This window comes from Chroicocephalus ridibundus, chromosome 5, assembly GCF_963924245.1.
Source record: "Chroicocephalus ridibundus chromosome 5, bChrRid1.1, whole genome shotgun sequence".
Lineage (NCBI taxonomy): Eukaryota > Metazoa > Chordata > Aves > Charadriiformes > Laridae > Chroicocephalus > Chroicocephalus ridibundus.
The window spans coordinates 45,632,750-45,657,111 of record NC_086288.1 but is presented as its reverse complement, the minus strand read 5'-3'; the positions used below and the strand labels follow the sequence as shown (position 1 = coordinate 45,657,111).

General features: G+C 44.6%; 1 protein-coding gene across 1 annotated transcript in view; it reads left to right on the top strand.

Annotated features, from left to right (window-relative positions):
- Window positions 1–20,716: 20,716 nt before the first annotated feature.
- Window positions 20,717–24,362, top strand: part of ADRA1D (adrenoceptor alpha 1D) — a 50,996-nt gene continuing 47,350 nt past the window's right edge. The window contains exon 1 of the mRNA XM_063336633.1: window positions 20,717–22,072. Coding sequence (XP_063192703.1) covers window positions 21,106–22,072 — 967 coding nt within the window. The 5' untranslated portion in view covers window positions 20,717–21,105. The remainder of the gene's footprint in view (window positions 22,073–24,362) is intronic.

The window sequence follows — 24,362 nt, the reverse complement described above, 5'->3', positions numbered from 1 at the left end:
GTGGTTTTCTTCTAAAAAAACACCAAGCTAAATAAGTGTTGTGTTTAATTTTTAGCATTTAATTATTTATTAATAATAATTCTATTCTATTCTATTCTTTTCTATTCTATCCTATTCTATTCTATTCTATTCTGTTTTTCATGGTCTCTGGCAACAAAGTTTAGCGTCCATATAGGAAATAGCCAGAGATCTGATTCTGAGCAAAAGCCTTTGCAGCAACCTGTGCCTCAGTTTCCACTGTGATGTTACTGACCCCAATTTATGAACTGAAAGGAATTTGTGAACATAATCTAGTGTATTGGCAGTTCATAGAAACTTATGCTTTGTACAGTCTTGTAGTTTCTGGTGGTCGCATTCACAAACCACAGCTCTGGTGCTCCAGACCATCTTCATCCTGACCACCACAGGTCCCATTCCTGTAGCTGTAAGGGATGATTCAAATGATGTGTCTTCCTTACTGTCTCTCTTGGTTTTCAGTTGATACAGAGATGATCATTCTATTTATAACTTACAAGGGACGCAACAGTATAAGGCAGATAACACTAAAGGAAGAAGTTTGTTCTCACTTTTTATTCAGCATCCTTTTGTTTGGTGCAGGTTCAAACATGGTTTTGCAGCTCTTTTGGTTTTTCCAGACTGTTGACTGCCCACAATTGTATTTGCTGAGCGTGTCTTGTAACTTCTTTATAAAAAACTCTACTATAACTCCTGTTACATGTCCAAAGATTATTTTTTTTTTGTCACAGAAAACATCCTAATTTGTGCAAAAACAGGAGGCCAGGTATAAGAGAGAGACTCTGTGACTGTCCTCAACTTTTTCTTCACCAGCAAAGCAAGAAGTTGGTTTCATCTCCTCCATCTTCCCATCTCTTTAGCTATATCAATGCAACCACAGAATTAAGTTCTCCTGTGGATTCTTTTTCATACCCTCTGCCTTTCCCTGACATTCTCTATGCAGACTATAGGCTAACAGGGCTAAGATTTCTTGATACTTTCAGACTGCTTTGTTTGTTTTTTTTTCACTCCTCATTTTCTTATTATCAGTATAGAAATCTAGACTGTCACCATTGATTTTTTTCCTTGGCTTCACCTTCTACACCACCACCCCACTTTCTGTTTTCAGGAGAAACAAAGATGGTATCTTCTGCAACCCACACTAAAAGTGCTCCTATGGCCAGCTATAGGGTAAAACATAAAACCCTGAAGGGAAGCTGTGCTTCAGTTTCTTGTTTGCTCTGACTTTAACACTGTAAAGCGTTTCAGCGTGACCCGTGTCTGACTGGAAGGCATTTTACCAAACAGAAATGTTTTGCTGCAGTAACTCAATCAGCTGGTTATCCCTGGTGCTATTGCAAGTTCTGTCAATGTCAGCACAGCATGGCTTGCATTGGGTGATTATGCAAAAATTAACCATAATTACCAAATTGTAATCACAGTGCAAACACTATTAGCAGTTGATTCATTGATCACTACCTAATTAATCACTCTGATTAGTATGAGCTGTGAGAAAACCCTCTGGGTACCAATGCATTGATCGACATCTAAATCTAGTCATAATTTTGGCAGTCCAATATTGAAAACACCTGGTTCAAACAATTACTTCGTAAGTAAGAGAAAAAGGCAGCATGTCATCTCTAGCAGCATTAGCCAGGTTAGAGATACATCACAAAAAAAAATAAATAAAAGCAGTCTAAGATTCTAAGCTTTCATCTACTATTACATATATCTGCTCCAACTGTAAGTTGGGTGACATGTCCCAGAAACAAGCTGGTCTTCATCTTGGGAATCTTTAGTGTTTCCAAAATGTGATGTGGATTCCACAGTCCAGAAGTTGCTCTTTTGCTTTTTTTTCACCAGTTTCAGAAAAAAAAAAAATAATATTATTTTGCTTGATGCAATCTATTGTAAATCGATCCAAAGCAAAAATAATTATTTTTTTAATGCATACATACATAAACATATATAGGTATCTACATAAATCCTCCTTATATGCTTTGCTGGGATTTTCAACATGGTGGTGAAGAACAGGAATGGTTCTTACTGAATTCTGCCAGTTATTGTGATTTTATTTGGATTTCTGGATTAGAATTGGATGTATTTATGCCGCTCTTGACAAACTCTCTGAACAGCTCTCACATATTCCAGACACAAGGTTTTTGATAACCATGAAAAAACATGAACAAAAACAAGAATAAAAATTGCATTTCAAACATTTTTAAATTGTTTGTGGACTGACAAAGATTTCAGGCGACTCAGGTTAATTCCTCTCTCTAAAGATCCAGAAATTTTTTATTCATTTACACGTAGCATTCCTTTTTCCCTGCTAGACAGCTGATCTATATGATTTGTGTATCTGGGGTAAATTGGTTTATCTGAGAATTAAAGAGGGAATCAAAGGGCAAAATGTGTTCTGACGCTTAGTTTTACAAGTACATTTGTTCTGCCAAATAATTAATTCTTTGAATTCTTCCAAATGGGAAATCATGTTTTCTGGCGCGTAAGAAGACTTGTTATTCCTAACCACAGAGTATGAAAAATAACAGCCTTTTTTGCAGATATCAGTCCATGTGGCACCTATAATTTACAGCATTGGTAAATACAAATAGAATTAATGCCAGGTAAGGTTTCCAAAGGGCTTGGGAATTGGATATGCTTTTGAAAGAGTGTTGACCAAGGATCACAGACTAATCTGTTTAAGGGACATGCCTGGCACACTGTCCTGAAAACTTTTCTCCACCGAAGTAGCGATGTTGAACGCAGCAGTTCAACATGTCTGGGTAAGCGCTGGCAGGATTCACTCCTCCTTAAATTTCTACATTTTTACAGAGCAGTCTGGACATGTAGGAACAAGCTCTAACTATAGCTGACTTATTTACATTGTTCAGGCCAATCAAAATATTAAAGAACTTAGGACGTTAGCACCCCGTTATCTCTTTGTCTGTACATATTGCAATCCATAAAAAAGAGGAATTAACTCTTTCCCCCTTCCCTCCCATCCTTTTTTCTTTCTTTGCTTAAATTATTTTAGACTTGCAATTAATTTCTTTCAGTATCTTCAGCTTGTAGCATTTGAATTTTGGCTTTCGGGATTATCATAGTATTGGTAGGATTTTCACCCCTTCAGTCCCTCTAAGAAACACTGAAAAAACAGAGGTAAGGTGATAAAAGCAATACTCTGTCCTTGGAGGTGTTCCAGAGTCAAGCGGCAAGGCCTTGAGCAACCTAATCTAACAAAACCAGTTTTGACCAGAATGTTGGACCAGATGACCTCTGGAGGCCCCTTCCAACCTAAAATTGGATGTTACAATTCTATGAAATTCCAGCTGAAATGGAATTTTCCTAAAATGGCCAATATCAATATACTGGACAACACCTTCATTCCCAGTAGAGTGACTGGGACCTAAGGAATGCAATCATATGAGTGTGGCACAGTACCTAACTTTTAAATCCTTGTTCACCTTGAGATATTTGTCACCCCCTTCATAGAAGCGTGGCACTATCCGAAATTTGGGAGACCAGCTGAGCAGCCAATGTTGCTGAGATAAAGATAGCCCTTGTGTCACCCACTACCATCAAGAGTCCTCCACCATCTCATTTCTGAATTAATAGTAGAGCTCATCACAAACCACAAACTTTCTGTATAGCAAAGTTACCAGGATTTCTGTGCCAAATCAGTCTTAGCCATGACCATATCATTAGACGACCATCTGATTGTCTCTCTTGGGTTCTTTTTTAGTTAGTGTCCAAATTAGAGGTGTAATAACATAATGAGAATATCCCAGCTCCTGAAAAATCTTAGAATGGGGTAAACTATATTAATTTCCAGTACATTTACAGCAATATGATTCCACACACTTTAAGAGCATTATGTCATATTAGTATGGTTTAAGTGAGAAAAAGAGTTGCTATGAATTTGATCAATTTTTACTTACTTACAACCTAGTGCATTCCCATCTCTGCAGGGTAGTTTCCTTTTACACAGCAGTGTGAAGTCCTGACAAATGTTCCTTGGGTGCCTGTTGTGGACCCGATTCTCCTCCACTGGCTGCTGCTACTCATCCACTCTCCTGTATCACACAGCTCATTATTTCTTCTGAGGGCTAGAAGTTTACATTTGGGCTTATTGAATTGGACTTTATTTTTTCCAGACAATTTTTCCAATCTGTCAAGACAATTTTGCATTTCAGTCTTGTCCTCCTACTCGTTAAATGCCATAAGTCTGTTGAATCTCAAAGTCATTAATAAAAAATGTTGACTGGTATGTGTCCTACAGCAGACATATGATATTTTTTCTTAATACATCATTCTGGTCTGATACTTCTCATAGAATAGTTATTAATACGTTGCTATTTTCCAGTGAAAGGCCAGTACAACAGATAGTAGCATCCTTCTTACCCAAAATTGCTTAGGAGACTATCTAGTGAAATAATGTCCAGACCTTAACTCACAATATTTGACATCTATGGTTTCTTTCCTATCCTCCATGCCTATTGCTTTGTCAAATAAAAAAAATATTTAAAAAAAAATAATTAAATTTCTTCAACACAGGTTGTTCTTAAAAAATAATAATGTTTTGGCTGTTATTCATCCCTCTGTTGTCTTCTTCACACTTACAAGCTGAGTATTTATTGCAACATTATTCTGAAAACTGAAATGCTGCTAACTCATTGTATCACTCCATCCTTCTTTCCAAAGATTGGCACTGCATTAGTCTTTCCCCACTTCACCCCACACCCTGCATTCTCAAAGGTCGTTACCATACCTCTGTGACATTTTTCAGCTGTCTCCCAGAATACACATAGGTGAATGTTGTCAAGTCCAGATCATTTGAGTCAGCTACCTGCTACATCTTTTTTTCTCCCATTATAGACTGACTTCCTATTTCTTTTCAGTAATGTTAATTGTGCCAAACACCTAATCACTTTGAGATAGTGCTATTTTTTACGTCTTTGGCTGACATCTTCCTCTCCCTTGAAATGAGGAACCACCGTGTCATGGACATTCATCTCATTCTTTATATATACTTATCAGACGGTTTTCATTATTCTTTGTCTATCTGATTTTTCTCCCTATATATTTGTGCTTGTCTAATAAATGTGTCCACAGTGCTTTGATGAAGTTCCTGGATCCTGTTTGTTTTCTTCCTGTCTCTGAGATCCCTAAAGGTCTGTTTGGCCAAGTAAGTTTCTTTCTACTTTCTTAAGTAATTTTTCATATTGGGATAGTCTGTATGTCTTCCTTTAACATAAATTTCTCAAGGCATTGCCAGTTCTCCACATGTTTTCCGCTTAAAATAGTTCCCTCCTGGGTCTTAACTGCTTCCATTTGAGGAAATGCATTTTTCTGAAGACCATTCTCAATATCTTGTTTTCTTTTCCTAAGACCCATCTGTACTCTTTCAGTCTCAACCAAGCTGTCCTCTACCTTCATGTTCTCAGTATGTTCCTACCTATTCTATTAAAAGTCATAACGTCTCCTTTTCTCTTTGGTTAGGCTTTTTTTTTTTAGTTGCTCATCAAAAATTTATGCTTATTAACATCTATATTTTTCTGGTTTCTTTATGTACCCTGCTGTACTCTTCTTTCCAGACACGTCTGGGTCAAGGAATTCCTTTCTCGCATCTCCCAGTTGCTACCAATAGGTATCACTGTGACTAATTCTGTTAATTTTTCAGAAATGGATTCAAAGCTGTAAAGTAAATCTTTCACACTGAGAGCTGGAAGGTGGATGTGGCACACGACCAAGATGTAATCAGTGTTTAGCAAAGAAGCGAATTGTTGCTACACAAGAGACCTCTCTACAAGCATATCAGTTCTGGCATCTCTCAGAAACACTAAAACCAAATCAAACATCAAACAAATCCAACTGGTGCACACAGCAGGCAAGGCTGCTTTCCACAGCACTGGGCCATTGCTGGAGTGTTGGGGTCATTCTCATCCTAGCTTTATAGGAAACCCAAAGACTGTTCCAATTGCCGGCATCGATTCTGATTGCATATCTTGGATAGATAGTTTTACATAGACTATGACCAAGCTCCATGGAGAAGAGCTTTTTCCCAGTTTATTGGCTGGGTTGTTTATATTCCTTGTGGCTTATTTGTCTGCTTAATTAGTGCTCGAATCTCTTTGCATTGTATTTCCTGTAGAAGCTGATTCTAGGGTATTTTAATATCCTCTAGGAAATTTCTTGTAATGCTTCAATTAGAAATTTTCTCACACTTTGCTTATTTTAATTTAGGGCTCTGTGTTCAACTGACAGAGGAACAATAAAATGAAAATTGGTTGGATCCTGCTATTTTGATAGGTTTAAAAGGTGAATATTACTGACTGCATGGGTTATCTCTTTGGTTTCTTCTTCTATTCTGTATGCTCACCTCTCTTCCACTGTGTGCATGGAGTCTTTTCATGTTTTTTTTAACTTATTTGCTAAGTACTCCATTTGCATCAGACATATTGCTATACACTGATGTTTAAAAAGTCAGGATCAAAGGAAAGAAATACGGTGTTCCTTAGCTCAAGAGCCTCACTGACAGCTTTTTGCTATGAACAAGAGGAATTTTATCCAGTTCCAGGAAAGTTCATTGAATCAGAAGAGTGAAAGCATTAGCCAGAATTTTCACTTGATGGATATTGTTGATCTTCTACATATTTCAGCCAAAACCCTTCTTCAGCTCAGAATCCAATCACTAATTACTCTTTTGTATTATATAGTTCACCATAAATGTAAACCTCCTTTTGAAGCTTCCAGTTTGCTTTCTGTTAGGCAAAATGTTGCTGCCTGTGAATTTTGTTCAAATCTGGTAACTTTATGAGTTTGCTAGGTGAGCCAGGCTTGTCTCTCCTCCTTGATTTTAATGCATCTAACTGAAAAAAACAGTTTGATCGGAGTGTCTATGACGATTCGTGGTTGTGATCGCCAAGAGTTTGAGGCAAGCATCCAATGCAAATATACAAAATAAATCAGCAGGTATTGGGCTGGTCAGCTTGTTCATCATTTGGATGAATGTCCCAGAAACCTGAACATGTATCACACCCTGCACAGGCCTTGCGTGGCATTCCCTGCTTTGTCTACGTATCTCAATTAAATGACCATCACTGTGATTTGCTACTGTGGAGCTGACCTAGTTTCTGCAGAGAAGCTCCAATTAAGCAAATATCTCAGCTGTGTAGTTTTTCTTAATAGGAACATGTTGCTTTGAGTACATTGTTTTGAAGGATGTAACACTGCTTTGGGAAAGTCAGCACTGCAAAGAATTCACTCAAGCTGTCCAGCAGATACTTAGGAATTAAGTATATCATATGAGAAGGAAACAACATATTTTCTAATCTTTGCCAACCACATGGAGATTCATCTGTCTTACGTTTCATGTCCTGAGATGATGACCACAATAAGAATTGACTTAAATCCCACAGACCTTGTTTTTGCTTGCAAATTGGCTTAAGCTCATCTCCTAATCAGGTAGTTGAACCATTTATGTTTCTTGTCTGAATTCCAGTTCAGGTTCATATCTTATGAAATTGTTCCAGGTCATTAACCAGTCTGGTGATCCTGAACCAGTCATTTTGGGAAAATGCAACACTTACAGCCAGAAAAGGGAAGACAACCAAGGCAAATTTCAGATAAGAGCTTTAAACCCTTTGTCTTAGTCTTGTAACAGATCTTGAAGGCCACTTCCCAGCAGTGTACCAGATCCTCCCCATGTCCTTCAGCTTGCCATAGAGACCTGAGCACCCACTGAGCCTGTCATGGGGTCATGAGTGGCACCAGTACGATGTCAGGTCCGCCTCCCTTCCTGCCGGTGCTGGCACCCACTGCATCTGAGCACTGAATACATCACTCTTGCCCTAGACTATTCTTTGGGGGATGGATGGGGCAGCACAGGTTAGTGAGGCACAAAGGTGTCCCTTTGGTTGGGAAGGACTCTGTTGGTGATGTTCCTGGAGCTGGCTTTAAAATTGTGAAAGGAGCCCACGTTTCTGTCAGCCTTGTACAGAGTAGGGGAGAGTCAGAATAAGGCATGAAAACATGATGCTTGCCTTGCGCATTCCCCCTGTCTACCGTTGCATCCAGCTAAGAAGATTTCCTGAATCTGGTGCAATTTTCTCATTTTGGAATCTATTTCTTCAGATCCTTGTACAAACTCTGTCAGGAACCATATAAACTTCCTACACTACAACATCCTCTGGCAAGGAAGCTGGTTGCGTAAATGGCCACCCTCTCTTGTCTTTTTTTGATCTGACATGTACCAGTTTCATACAATGGCCCCTAGTTCTTACTTCAGGAGACATGAGGAATAGTTGGTTCTTCTCCACCACCTCCATTCCATTGGATTTTTGAACCCCACCTTTGAGCATCTCTTTCCCAAACTGAGGAGTCCTATCCTATTTAATCAGACGTCATTGAAAAACTGTTGCTAAAAGCTGCATGGATTTGTTGCCCTCCTCTGTAGTTCTCTCATATCTCCTTTGAGACAAGGGTGCCAAACTTAAACATAATATTTGAGATGTGGGAAAATCCAAGTATTAAGGATTTATGCAGTGTCATAATGTTCTGTGTCTTCTTTTCCACTGCAAATTTTTGTGGTGCTTTTTGTTTTACTCTATTGAGCTTTGGGCTGTTTTATAGAAATCCTAGGTGTTTATGGAAGTATCTGTCACAACCTCAAGAGCTCACTGCGTTTTTAGGTGTCTAGTGTGAAAGGAGATCATTTCTGCAGTCCCCACAGCTGACACATGAAGGCATTGCTTCAGCTGAATGTATCACACTATCCTCACCACATTCTGCTTCAGCTCTTCCAGCATGCTGTAAAAAATGCCAAAATTAGCTTTGCCTCCATGAAGCCAAGGAGGTTTTCTCAATCTGAATCCATCTAGTTACTTTTAAAGACTTAGACAATGTCCCTGGACATATTCAAAAAACAATTACATGGACTATGAACACAAAGGGTATTTTACACTAAACCATGCCATCAGCTCCCTTCTTTAACAGTTTCATATGTTTTAAGTTTCATTGCATCAATGCAATAAGAAGAAGATGAAGTCTGTTGGAAACTCAGGAGACCAGAAGTCTGTTCTTAGTGTCACCAGAGTGCTGCTGCTTAGCCTATGGCAAATTGTTGTTATCTTTGGTTTATCTCCAACTATTTCTTGATTCTGTTTTCATGGGAAATCCTTGGGGGAAGAGGTTAGTATATCTTCTTATGCAATGGCCTCACTCCTCCTGTTTCCCCAGTATGAACATGAAGAGTGGCCTTGCTCAGACAAGAAAAAGGTCTAGAGTCTTTTCTCTGAGAGTAGCAAGCAGCCTAGGAAAGAGCATAACAGCACAGCAGGTAGGTAGTAATACACCTATAGACCGTCTAGGCTATATAGGTGTATTACTCCTCCTCCAACCACAAGCAGAGGTGATATCTCTGTGTTTGATATCCTTAGCAGCCCTTTTCCCTTCTAGTTAATTTCTTGCCAATTTTTGCTGCATTTGGCTTTAACAGCTAAGCTGCCAAGAGGATATCCACCCTCAGATATTCGTAATCTGGTAGCTGTGCCACGGCCATCACTGTCAAGGCGTAGCCATTGTGCGGGAAAATCCACAATTTCTCACTAGTACAGTACTAATCCCAGCCATTTCATAAATTAAGATGTGATCGGAGGTGGGTCGCTGTTATACAAAGGGATTTTCATGCATGCTCATTCTGAAAATACAGAATGGGTGCTAAGAGCTCTCCTAGACAAATTATTTTCCCAGGATTCAACAAACTATTAGCTTTCGCGCTAGTTTTGCTCACGTTCACCCTTTCTCCTGAGCCCTCACTGCTATCTTAAGGTACTCCCATTACATGGAATTATTTGGATTTAAGAGGCACCCCTGGATGGTGAGGACCTGATCTCTGGTCTTTGTTGGCTCCAGTAATTGGCTGTTATGTTCTTCACAAACAAATACAACCTAAGGCAAACATTAGCTTCTCACACTTTCTCCAGCAAATATGGGTTTAAATGTGGGGAGAAAAAACAAACTCTAAGACCGCCTCTCAGCTTTCAATAACTTCTGCATTCAATTTTTATGTTTTCTTTTCCCCCATCCTGGAAGGAAAGCCAAGCAGTAGAAATCATTAATCTCTAACCACAGTGATTTCCTGAATGCCAGAGAACTGCTGTCAAAACCAAGGATTCACTCACTGCTGAAACATCTGTATTAGATTACTGCACTTTCCTTTTCGCTCCTGCACTGTGGCCTGCAATCAGCCACTGCTCCAAACCAGAAGCTGGAAGCAGCTGCAGACTTCAAAACTGTTCCAGGCTTCCCCTATCTAACAGTGTTGCAATGTAACTTTTACAGCAAAGACATATTTTTGGATTTTATGAATGCTTCTTTATCCAAACACTGCAGAGCAAACAGTAAATACTGTTTCCTTCCTGGAACAGAGCTGGAAAAAAATTTGCATTGGGTTCCTATCATTTTTTAATGTGGCCTTACTAATTTCTCTCTGCCTCACTTTCCACATTGCTGCCTCTAATCTGTACCATTTTCTCCTATTGACTGTCAAGCTGCTCATAACACGCACTTTTCTGGAAGTGTATTTTTCTTCTTTTCCTCTCTGTATATTTATATTCTAGTCCCTACTAAAAATAATGATGATAGTTTTAATAAGGACTGATCTTCCTTGACCTGATTTAGCTCTTTAGCTAGCTGACGCAAGAAGATTATTCATTGTCTTCTCCAAAGTAATTTCCATGAGTCTTTGGGAGTCATGTCTTCTGTCTGATTGACTCATTAGATTTCAAGATCCCTAATGGCCAAGATCAGAACGATTGATTTGGATAGTACCTTCTGGGAGTTTGTTCCTGATTTGCATGTCAGACCTGGATTTCTCCTGAGAGGTAGTAACCCATACAGACCCCGTGGATTTATCACCAGAAGAAAGCATGACCTTACCAAGTGCCCTTGAGGTATTTATTTTGACACCCGGCATGTTGCTGGCATGTTGTGTGACACTCACCCTCTCCCAGTGTCTCCACAAGAAGACTCTCTGACTTCCAAGGAAATGTTCACATAAGAAAAAGGGGGGAGGTACGTGGGATAGCCCCAGGCAAAAACAGTCTCTGTAAAATGGTGGCTGTTTGCACACTGAACATTGCCGAGATGTCCTCAGACTGAACTTCAACTCTCCCAGCCTTTGCAACCTGCAGCCCTGTGAGGCAACTGAGCCTGGCTCACCAGGGACCATGGTGATCCAGGAAATCTAACAGTGGAGACAGAAAATTTGGCTCCTTTCCCCAAAGGATTTTGGTTAATACCTCTGTTTCTTTGTCTTTAACTGCGGGATAATATGTAAAATATTTTTGAAATCTATCTCTAACCTCTTTCTTCCAGTTGGGATGTGCAATTTGAAAGACACGCTCAGGAAATGAGGCTGGACCTTCAACAGTGGGAACTGAGACCTGTTCTTGCATTTGGGATTTGGATCTCCCACTCTCCTCCCTGGAAGATCAGGAAATAGGTTGTATGCTGCAGGTGGTTTTCTTGAAAAGTTTCAGCTTCAGAAATACCCTGATAAAAAGTTCATCTAGCAGTGTTGTCTAAAGCACCTTGGAGTGTCATAGAAGAGGAGATGACTACCTCCCCTTCTCTACAGCAGCCAGGTGTCACAGCCACTGGTAACGTTGCTGAACTTCCATAGGCTTTAGGAACCACATGGAAGACTTCCAAACCCTACGGAAGGTCATTTGCAGAAACAGGGAAACTGCAGCTCTGAACCATTTCACATCTAAAGAGGCATCCTTACAGTGGACAACGGGGAAGTCTGACTCAAGGTATCTCATTTAAGCCGCACAAGGGGATCTCTTTTAAACTTAGCAAGGGCATCGTATGTGTTACATCCTTGGATAGCATTCACCTGGTAAATACACCTGCTTATGCTCACAAAGAAATTGCTATTTCAAGCTCTGGAGTCCCAGGCATATTTTTATCTATCATTGCCCATTCTCCAACCTGTCTGTGCTTGCTATAAGAAAGCCCTGCCCTGGAAGGCCAAGTTCACTGTCTGCAATGACAAAGCACCACAGAATCACTTGGTAACAAGTAATAAGAAACCAATGCTTTCATCCAAATAGCCTAGCTGTTGCAGTAAGGTCATTGCTTTAGCAAAACTGGCCTTAATGGGACTACTCTGACCTGGTTCACCTCCGAACTAGAGAGCTATCAGCAATGTTTTCTCACTTTTACTGGCCATGACGAAGCTGGTGTTCGCTTCTGGCCTCTAAATCAGAATGCAGTCATGCAGTCACTTTAGAGCCAGGGGGAAGAGAACAAGCCTATCTTACATGTGTCATGCTGAAAGCAAACATCTGGTGAATGCTTTTAGATGCCCATCGCTAGGCATGTTGCTAAATTCATCAGCACTTTTAACTCTGCAGGTTGCATCAGGTTGCAATACTTGGGCCAGCAGCTAGAGATATTATTCTCCTCTTCTTTTAATAACTTTGGATAATTGTACATGTGTGACCTCTTTATTGGAAATAATATTCCCAGACTAGGAAACTGGTGGGTTAACGTCACTCATGGGGACGCTCTTTGTTGGTTTAACGGGGGGATTGGGAGGAGCCGAGCTGAACCACGTGAGGTTCCAAGCAAAAAGACCCAGAGATGCATTTCTGACCTTTCATGGGGAGGTCGGGGAAGGCGGAGCTGATCAACGAGGTGTTGAAACATGGATAAGGAGATGTCCTTCTCCTGCTTTCAGTGCTGCCAGTGGCTTCCATTTTGCAATGGATTACATTTTAACAGAAGGAAAAAGTGAGGCATCCAGAAGAGCTGTAACTCCCTCAGACCCTAATTACATGTGCTATAGACCCAAAGAGGTCTTTAAGATTTTGAAGCAGAGAGGCGACCAAGCTCAGTCCAGCCTTTGCACGCTCCCAGGCACCACAGGAGTTCCTGAAGCAGCCGCGTTTGGAGTAGGAGCACTGGGTAAGCAAACACAGCCCAGGCTGGCTGGTGTTGCGTGCCACCAGAACTGGCAAGACAAACCTCTGTCAGGAGGGATTTTGTTCGAGCTGGATGAAGAAAAAAGCCAGCTGGACAGCATTTTGGTATATTGGGCCAAATTTCTCAGAAGATGTAAAACAGGATGGTGCCATTATTTCTGTGGGGGAAAGGTGTCAGGATTTGTTCCCAGAGGGCTGGTAAATGCCCTTATTTGTACGGAGAGAGACTACAGGAACAAGCCTCCGTTAGGCATTGCCACTCGCTGTTGGCACTAAAAGCAAGAAAAAGAATGATGCATTGGTGTTTTTCCCCCCACACCACTTTGCTTTGCAAACATTTCATGCAGACAAGACACTTGTGTGCTTTTACCTAAGTACAAGCTCGACTTCCACTGTTTAAAATTTGGTCTCTGTAATATGCACGGCGTTAAATTGAAAAGGAAACGGAAAAAACACCACCAGCAAAGAGGAGAGAAACAAAGCTGGCAACTGAAGATATTAGTGCAAGAGAGATTTTCTTCCAGGTGAAACTGTCACGCTGAGCCACCCTCAGGTCACGTGTCCTTGCCCACAGGTAGCTGGCTTCAAGCACACATTTTATTGACTCCTACCTTGAGGTGAACATGAGGTGAGGAAGCCAGTCAGGGGGTGAACTTGCTTAATGACACAGAAATAAATTACTTCAACATTTATTCCTCATCCTCTAATACTTTAGGTGGCTTATTAAAACAAGCACACACACAAAAAAAAAAACAAACAAAAAAACCAACAGAATAGAACAGAACAGAACAAAACAAAACAAAACTTTACACACATTGAACCCAAATCTTTCTAATCTGGCATGGGGTAGCTGCTAAAGTAACTCTGGTTATTTCTAACTGAAGGCAAAGTTGAGGAACAGCACCTAGTTTGCAGAGTTTAATTTTACTCTGAGCCTATACCACACATTTTCATGCCATGTATTTATATTTGTTTGTATTTACTTGTGCTAAATTAGAGGGTTGACGCCTGGGAGGTCCCTGTGCACTGGAATAAGTAACTTCAATTCAATTTATAGAAATAGTATATATTTCTTTATATTTATATTTATGCATCATGCAAACTAATTTACTAGAAAGGTTTTAGGCTGTTGGGTTTTGTTGAAATCCAGATCATTATCTTGCTTCTAAAGCACACTCCTGGCCTTGACTAACACATGTAGGTCAACTCACCTTTTTGCCCCTCTTCTGCCAAGGGTGCAACCCCACAGCCACCTAGTGCCACCCTCTTCCCTGTGTTCTTCTCTCCTTGTGGCCACATTGCTTTGTCCCTCCTCCTTCGCTGCCGTCCCCTTTGCCCATATCCTGTCATGCCCTCCTTTCCAAGATGACACATGGACAGGTCTATAGAAGGACAAAGCTTGGAGGTGCCTTCACATGCCATGCACCATGCTGGACACCATGTGGTCTCCCAGCCCAAAGACCCTCAGGCCCTGCAAGTATCCCCTGCTCCTGAGTGCCAAAGGGAAGTCCTCAAGCCAAATACCCGGGACCCTCTTTGCTAACCCTCCCCTCCTCCTAGTGCTGCGGACAACTCCATTTTTCTATCCAGCTCCTATATCCTCTGTTTATTTAAATAGCAGCTGTTGGGAAAACGATTTTCTCAAGTTTTATGGTTATCTTATGGTTGCCGGGATGGAACAACATCATGACAACTTCTCTTTGTGGGCCAAGTCCTAGTTTGGTATCCTTTTCCAAAAGCTGCTTCTCAGGACTTTTATTTATAAACAAAAGAGTCAATCTTCAGAAGCAGACTTTCACAAATCAGAGGGGCTTTTGTTCAAGGCTCTAATCGTACCTGCCATTTCAGGCTGATAGTCTAACTGATAGGACGAAATACAGTAATGGCAAATAATTGCTGACATTTGGGGGAAGTGAAATTTCTCAAAGAAACAAAACTGCCAACAAAAATATTTTTCTGTGATAATAGAGAAACCCTTTGTTGCAATTTTGACCTTTTGTAGCATTTTTATTTAAAATTTTGTTATGCTGTGATTTATCTTTTATGCTATTATTTGTTTTATGCTATACATCGGCATCTGCTCTTTTTACATAATCATTAGTGATTGTTCTGCTAAATGCTAATTCTGTTAGTAATTTCTGAAGTAATTTGCCTTATGTTTTGCTCATTCCCTCCTGAAAAAAAGTGTTTTGAAATGCAGTACTAAAATGTTCTGTTTGGTATTGAAGTATTTTCTTATATGGCTCTTAACAGAGCAAAAGACAAAAAAAGAACATCCCTGAGGAATGCGTCATTTTGAACACATCAACATTCCCACTGAAATAACAAACATGTCCAACCAGCCCTATAAACCACACTTATCTGCTTGTTCTATGTACCCATCCCACCTGCCTTGGCTGCCCAGATATCAGCATGGCACTCCTTGTGCGTGCCGGCAAGAGCTGGGCTCCTTGCACACAAAAAATCCGGCCTCTTTCCTTGGCTCCTGTCCAGTGTATTAGGCTGTATCTGAGGTTTGGGGTGGAGGTTTGCTCCTCTTGAAATGCCTGTAGCCCGTTCATGTCAACAGGCACTGAGTGCTGATGGCCTGAAAGATGCTTTGCCACCTTGTTTTATGGCACCTCTCGTTTTGAGTTCAGAGGGACTCCTGTTAGCTTCAGCCTCGCTCCTCCTCTTGCTGTGTCAGCTCTTGCACCCAGGAAGTCAAAATGATTTCTGCCTCTGAGGGTCTTCACTGTCAATCACAGCCAGGCTCTGTAAAAGCACCTTCATTGCAGTAAGGGAGTGGTCAGAAATAAGGAGTTAATGTGTTTGGCAACCCTTTTCCTTTCCTGCTTTTTTTTTTCTTTTTCCCTTTATTTTACCTTTTTCTATTCAGTTGTCCCAAAATTAAATTAAAACCCATAAGAGGAAAGTAATAAATTAATCTCTGCGCTAGCTGGCAACAAGCCATGAAGTAACAGCAAAGAAAGTTTTGGCTAGACCAGGGGAGATTTTCTAACTGAGAGGATAGGGAGGCATTGCAGTCTACTGCAGGAGGAGAAAGCCACCATGAAGCGTAGGTTTCGAAGAGGCAACTCCATCTTCAGTAAAAGGGGCTTGGGCCAGATCACCACTGTCCCTCCCACGTGTGGTCTGAGTACCACTGATGGCCACCAGATCTGCAGTAGGGTAGCAAACAGTTAAAAAACAAACCAAATCCAAAGTAGACACATTCACACGCAAAGGTAAAAACTGGCAAACGTAGTAAATGTAGTAACGGTGTTGATGTGATAGTGGCTGGGATGTTTCCGGGGACTGGGAAGACAAGGGGAAAGGGAAGGTATAACACATCTCTGGGCAGGTAGGTCTCACAAGAGAATTGTCTGATTTTCTTTTCCCCTACCTTTAGCAGTCAGCTAATACAAGCTATTTCCTCTCTTTATTCTTCTTGCCTCATTAATTAAGACATAAAACAATTCAAAGTGTAGCCTGATTTTTCACAGAATCCAAATAAAGTTGCAACAGTACAACACTATCATTAAAACATACATTCATCACACAATCTTCACAAACTCCACATGCATCGACAAAAAAAGAATTCCCCACACCAAAGTCAAAATAACACCATCACAACACCAACAAAGGTGGACAATTTACACACACTCCACCCTTCATCCCTTAACCACAATTAAAAGAAAAACTCCCCGCAAATGCTCTCTGGTGATGTCCAGTCTATGTTTTGCCCATTACCTCTCCCAATTACTGTCCGTATTGGAATTTCTCAAGAGACCCATGTTGGGTGCTGCAAAGGACAGGTCTCTTGCAATCACTTCTAGCATATTTTTAACATGCTTGAAGACCAGGGGTCAGCTGGACATACGAGCCAGCAGAGCTAACTGACCTCCAGCTGGATACAGCCTCAGAGGGACATGCAGCAAAGACGAATCCCATCTTCCCAAGAGGGCTGTTGAATCACCTGCCCACGGCAAGGCAAGCCCTTCTTTACAATCACTTAAATATTATCATTTCAGCGCTATTCTGCTTTGAATGTGAACAAGATCCATCTTTCCCAGCTCAGAATCACAGAATCTTCATGGTTGGAAACGACCCTTAAGATCATCGAGTCCAACCAAAGAACCTACAATCTCTGTCACTAGAGCATGCCCTGAAGCACCACATCTAGACGTTTCTTAAACACCTTTAGGGATGGTGACTCAACCCCCTCCCTGGGCAGGCTGTTCCAGTGCCTGACCACTCTTGCAGTAAAGTAGTTCTTCCTAATATCTAATCTAAACCTCCCCTGCCGCAGCTTCAGACCATTTCCTCTGGTCCTGTCGTTATTCACCTGGGAGAAGAGGCCAACACCCACCTCTCTACCACCTCCTTTCAGGTAGTTGTAGAGGGCAATGAGGTCTCCCCTCAGCCTCCTCTTCTCCAAGCTAAACATGCCCAGCTCCCTCAGCCTCTCCTCACATGACCTGGTCTCCAGACCCCTCACCAGCCTGGTAGCTCTCCTCTGGACACGCTCCAGCACTTCAATGTCCCTCTTGTGCAGAGGGGCCCAGAACTGAACACAGCACTCGAGGTGAGGCCTCACCAGTGCCGAGTACAGAGGCACGGTATCGCTTCCCTGCTCCTGCTGGCCACGCTATTCCTGATACAAGCCAGATCAGGATGTGGGAGATGCTGCAGGCAGCTGCACTGCAGCTTTGCAGAGCAAAGGGTGCGCCCAGGGCATGAGACTGTCCTTCGTGAGCCTTGTATAAACCTGGAGTACATGCAAATGTTGACCAAAATCCTTTAAGCTGTGGTTTTTTTCACCGAAAAATTGCCTTTCCAAGACTCAGGTGTAACATGTAATCACAGTGTGACAAACACTCTTCTTCAGGTGTGCGTGACTTTCTTTTTACTTAAATAGCCTTGTTCATACCACTATATGGCACTACCCAAGTCCTAGGATAAACTCTGCTCCAAAAGGGTAAAAAAGGCTAAAAAACAGAAGGAGGAAAGAGATATAACACATCAAGAGAGGAAGGAGCCATACCTCCTTACAGCTCAAGCCCAACAGATTGTCAAGGTCCCAGGTGCTCAGGGATCTCCGTGTGTGTCTACTTCAAGCCCTTCAGTTGTTCCAGGCAGACCTCCCCAAACACTTTTATTTGGGTTTAAGTACGTTAGTATAAACCTGTTCCTCATTAATTTAAATTAACTGTAATAACCGTGGTTTAGACTGAAACAAGGAGACAGATGGAAAGCAATGAGGTAACTAGATCTTAGTAAGTCGATGTTCACTTGCTGAGCTGTGGTGACGGTATGGGACGTGCTCTCTCCCTGCCCTGCTCAGGAGGGGAAAGGCATCAGTGCAACCCCAAAGGTTTTACTCATGGTTGGGGCAGGTCCATCAGTCCTGAGCAGCACATGAGGCGGCAGCTCCAGCCTTACCCTCACCAAAAGCTGCACCTTCAGCTCAGCTATCCCATCCCTGCACCCCATCAAACCCTGCCATCCATGACAGCTCCAGCCTGTCAGCAATGTGGGCAAGTTGCCTTTGGCTTCCTGAGAGCAGGGAGGAGGAGAGTTCACCCAAGGAGGGCAAGAAGCAGGGTAGAGGCAATCTTCAACCTAGCAGCATTTGGTATCACATCATTTAGGAGAAACCTCTCTTTTCTGATCAAAAAGGTGGTTAAAACCCATGAGAAGCTCAGTCCAGTCTTAACTTTGGAGAAAGGCACGTGTTTTTTTTTATCTCTGCATGTCACTGGATAGATTAGATGAGATATATTTATCTAGATGGCAATCTGCGTAGCTGCAAAGATACAGCCACAAAATTCCATGGGTTGAGATCATCCCATGCTGTTTAGCATCCCAGAACTTCATTTTGGTGGTTGACATGTTTTCATCAAAACATAAAGAAAATGAGTAATTTGACCTCAAGTGTTGGTTGTTTGAGCTTTTTTTTTTTTTTTTTAATTCACATTAAAAAAATAAAGGGCTTGTTGGGTGGATTTTTTTAAGGAAAAAAAACCTTTTGAACATTTTCCTTGTACAGTATTTGCTCCTGTTTGCTTGTGTTTTCCAGTTGCTCTACTTTGCTTGTTCTCAGCAGGGTCCCTCCTAGGAAGGACGGAGAAATCTTAAGGAAGAGAAAAATGCATGAAAGAAAGAAGGAAGATGAAAAAAATATGTAATTTCCTGCAATGATTATCAAGGAAAATAACAGAATAAATGCACTGTTATATTTTTGACCACTCTCAGATCCAATGAATCAACAGATGTCCCATGCTCTGACAGCACAACAGTTAAATCACCTCACTGTCCACTTGGTCTGCCCTTTAAAGTATTTTTTTAAGAAAGAAAAGTTGAAAAATCATGGATAAACACACTCCAAGGAAATATTTCCTGTGTACAGCAGAAACGAGCTGAGGGAGAGCCCCCGTTCAACACTGGGGTCAGTCCCCATCACAATGTATGGAGGCAGGAGAGTAGGGTCACTGGGAGGAAACCAGTGTAAACAGGATCTGCTTTTATCAGTGGGAAAAAAGAAACAACCCTATTTAAATTAGCCAGAAATATGTGCCTATATGTTTTAATCACAAGCTGCCGTTTCCAAGTATTGCGGCAGGGTTGTCACAGACATGGAGCTGCCCATCACACACTGTCGCTGGATGCGAGACGTTGATTGTCCCTTCTGCTTTTGCAAGGAACTAGCGAGGGGCAGCCCATGCTTGCAGCACAGGCAGCATGCCCGGGCTGGAGAGGCAGGACGGGAGGACCAGGGTTGGCTTGGGAAGGATGCTTGCCTTGGGAAGCCCTGGATGCGGGGCAAGAAAGGAGACCTGCCAGCCTTGCAGAGCACCCTTCTTGGTGGGACACTGGGGCTAGAGGAGACCTGCCAGCCTTGAGGAGTATCCCTCCTGGTGGGATGCTGGGGCTGGGGGGGGGGGACCTGCCAGTCTTGCAGAGCACCCTTTTGGGTGGGACGCTGGGGCTGGAGGAGACCTGCCAGCCTTGCAGAGCATCCCTCCTGGTGGGATGCCGGGACTAGGGGGTGGACTTGACAGCCTTGCAGAGGCGGGGTGCGGGTGCCTGTTGTCTCCAATGAGGAGGTGCAGCCCCCCAGCAGCGCGGCGCCAGGACCCCCGGGGCGGGGCGGGGCGGGGGGGGACGGGACCCGCCGGGCAAACCCTGCGCGCTGCTGCCCCCTGGCGGCGGCGGGCGGCGCCGCGGCGGGACGGCTGCACCCTCGGGGTACCTGCCCCCCCCCCCCCGCAGGGGTGTTTGCACCCCAGTGCTGCGTGTCGCCCCCCCCCACCCCGAGTGGGTGCCTGCCCATCCCAGGGAGTGACATCGCCCCCGTAGTGGCCGTAGCGGGTGCGTACCCCTCAAGTGTGTTCCTGGCCTCTCCGTCGGTTCCTGGGCCCCACAGCAGTGCCTCCCCCCGCCCCCCGAGCGGATCTCTGCCCCCCAAGTACGTGCCTGCCCCCAGCAGTGGTCTCGCCACCCCGCGTAGGGTCTGCGAGGGCCCGGCGCTGCTACCGGCTTCCCCCTGCCCCGGGCTCGCCTCGTCCCACAGCCGCCGCCGCCTCCTCCTCCTCCTCCTCCTCCTCCTCCCTCTTCTCCTCCTCCTCCTCCTCCGGCGGCACCTGACGCGCGGGGCTCCCGACAGCCGCCCCCCCGCCCCCGGCCCGGCCCGGCCCACCCTTCCCCTCCCTCCCTCCCTCCCCTCGCCCCCGCCGGAGCTCTTCCCGGCGAGCGGGAAGGCGAGCGGAGCCGCCGAGTGCTGCCGGCCGCTGCCCAGCGCAGCCCCCCGGAGCATGCGAGGGCAGCGGGGGGGCACCGACCTCGCTGCCCCCCCGGGCGGGCCGGCGGCGGGGCTGAGCGGCGGCCAGAGCCGGTGGCGGGGAGGGGGGAAGCGAGGCCGGCCGGCGTGAAGCGGGCTAAGGCGGGGGGCGAGGAGCAGCGCATCCCGCCTGCCCTCCACCCCTCCACCCCGGCCGGGGGGACCGAGCCTTGCCCCGGGGTCGGGGGGAGAGCGAGGTGCTGAGCGAGCCTTGGAGGGGGCTGCGGGGATCATGCCGGGGGGGCTGCGCCTCGGCATCGCTTTCTCCTCGCCCTCCATGGAGCCCGGACTTTTTCTACAATGACTTTCCCTGATCTGAGCAATGGCAGCTTGAGTGGGAACCAGACGGGACAGGGCAGCCAGAGCGGTGCCAACCGGTCCTGGGGGCTGCAAGGTGAGGACACCCTCGAGGGCAACGGCACCACGCTGACTTTCGCCTTGGACGTGCAGGCAGTGGGCGTCGGGGTCTTCCTGGCTGTCTTCATCCTCTCGGCCATCGTGGGGAACATCCTCGTCATCCTCTCGGTGGCTTGCAACCGGCACTTGCAGACGGTCACCAACTACTTCATCGTCAACCTGGCCATCGCCGACCTGCTGCTCAGCACCACCGTGCTGCCCTTCTCGGCCACCTTGGAAGTGCTGGGCTTCTGGGTGTTTGGGCGCATCTTCTGCAACATCTGGGCAGCGGTGGACGTGCTGTGCTGCTCTGCCTCCATCATGAGCCTGTGCATCATCTCTGTGGACAGGTATATCGGCGTCAAATACTCCCTCAAGTACCCCACAATCATGACTGAGAGGAAGGCTGGGGTCATCCTCGTGGTGGTCTGGCTCTCCTCCATGGTAATCTCCATTGGGCCGCTACTGGGATGGAAGGAGCCGCCACCACCGGATGAGAGCATCTGTAGCATCACGGAGGAGCCGGGCTATGCCCTGTTCTCCTCCCTCTTCTCCTTCTACCTGCCCCTCATGGTCATCCTGGTGATGTACTTCAGGATCTACGTGGTGGCCAGGCGGACCACCCGGAGCTTGGAGGCAGGGGTCAAGAAGGAGAGGAATAAATCCATGGAGGTGGTACTGCGCATCCACTGCCGCAGCGTGCTGGAGGAGCCTCTCTCCAGCACCCGGAGCAAGGGGCACAACTTCAGGAGCTCCCTCTCCGTGCGGCTCCTCAAGTTCTCCCGTGAGAAAAAAGCAGCCAAGACTCTCGCCATTGTCGTGGGTGTTTTCATCCTCTGCTGGTTCCCATTCTTCTTTGTCCTGCCTTTTGGTAAGTGACCCTGTCCCCTATGTCAGCCCCACTGCCCGTGTCTGAGCCCCCAGGAACCTGCTCCTTGGGAAAAACTTTCAGGACACAACTCATGCAGGTCATGAGGTGAGGGATAGGTAACTGGTAGGTGAATAAACCAGCAAGGAATTAATTCAATTAATTAACACTTATACAATATTTATTAATCAGAGTCATATAATCAATCAAAGTAAATAGCAAATGAATAAAATAGCAGCATAATAATTGGTTTAATTAATTTATTCTGCATTCAGCGGCTTAATTAATGAAGTTCAGGCTGAGGAGGAAGCAGCTCTGTTTCAAACAGGCTGTAACTGTGGCACAGTGGTCTCCAAACAGCTTTGCAGTCCCTGCCCCCAGCCTCCCTTCCTTCTGATTTTGGGGAGGGCACCTGGATCTGCCTTTGTGGGCCCAGGGCTCTCACCTCTGTTTTGAACTGGTGACGATGTTGGAGATCAGTGAGGTCTGATCTCCCCAAGGAGCATGTCAGAGTCTGAAGCGTAAGTCTCACTGACTTCCCAGGATGACAATATTGTGCAGGGACCTGGAGCAGGACCAGGTCTTACCTACAAGGGTGATGGTCCTAGGTGATTTCCTGGGTCTGATCCACCTCCTGCAGGAGTCGTGCCCACAGCTCCTGGCCCTGCCATGGTGCCCGTGTCACCGGGTGCTCCTTTGGTGTTGTCTGACAGGTTTCGTGCTCTGAAGTTTTGGCAAGTTGTTTGCCCGTCTGAAAAGCACGTAGACCTCTACGTACAGAGGAGGCCGAGCAGGCACACAGCCCTCCGGAGAAGTGTGATGTCCAAAATGACGTCCCCTTTCAGCACCAGTGCTACCTACAGCCCATAAAGTGCAGGAACGCGCCTCTTCATCACCACCTCATCAGGCACCCGGTTCAGGGGATCAGATTAACCTTCTGGAGTGGTGTACAAACCTGGGAGTGGTGGGGAGGGCGAAGAAATTTAAATAACTTATGAATATAGAGGATGGCCTTTGCGCAGAGCTTAGCAAAGCAGAGAGGTCTGTCACTCCATCTGCTCGGTGGCACCTGCATGTCCCACAGTCCCCCAGGGACTTGTGTCCAAGTAACCCTGCAGCCAGGGAAACATATAGCTAGTTCTGCACTTTTTCTCAGGATTTTTAAAAAAGTCAATGGAAATAGCATCGTGACCACAAGATTAATTTTCACCTGCTGAGGTTCTGATCTGCCTCCAGCATTGTGGCTGTCCCCCTGGGGACAGCTGGAGCCCAAGGCTATTAGACACCTAATTGCGGCCAAACAATCCCCATCTGCCCTCCAGGGGGATAATTCACCAGGATCAATGGTGCCTCCGGAGCAGAGGTGTCCCTAGGGTGGTGGATCAAGGTATGGGTGCCTGGTCTCACCATGCTGCTGTCTTGTACCTCTCTGCTTCAGTTTCTCTCTCTGGGTGAGGGTGGCATTTGGTGAGTTTATTGCAGCTCTCTGTAGGAGTGAAATTGCGGCTGTGAAGAGTTTTCAACCTATGTGAGCATGGGGGTTCATGGTATAGCTCAGGCAGGGAGCCATAAGGCTGCTGTGAACTTCTCTCACTGCAAGACCTGAGATGAATTATCCCATCTGACTGTGCCTCAGTTTCCATTTTATTGATGAGGTGTGTTGGGGGATTTTTGTAGCCTGCGAATAAATAGTTTGGGGATCATGGGGCTCAGGGAGATGCCAGTACCCGAAGGCTGAGCTCTCTGGGCAGCCCTAGCGTGACACTCACCTCCTTGGCCGGTCAGAAGGGCAGGAACCAACTCTGAACCTCATTCACACCTTTATACCTTACAGCTAATAAAGCTGGTAATCCGAATCCTGTTCCTCTCAGTTATTCCCAGTACTTGGAAATAGAGAACAAACATCAGGCAAATACTTTTCAGTAGAAAAAATATTTTATTTTGCTTTACCATATCTGTCCTTCCTTGAAACTCGTGAACCAGTTTCTCACTGATGTAAATCATTACCGTTGCACTGAAGTCAAAGGAGATGCTGATTTACACCAGCTAAAAATCCAAACTTCATTCTTTAAGTACGTCCCATGAACCCATTTGCTTCCTCCAAGCACGTAACTTGCCGAGTTCTTTATAAACATAGTTTTGATCTTTACTTCCTGCTGTATTATACATATAGTATAAACACAGCAAAAGTTCATTTATTTTACGACTACAAAATACACTGCCTTTGATTTCACCCCCCTTTTATTAATTGCAATTTCCTATTCAAATCTGAGAATCATTCAATGCTACCTAG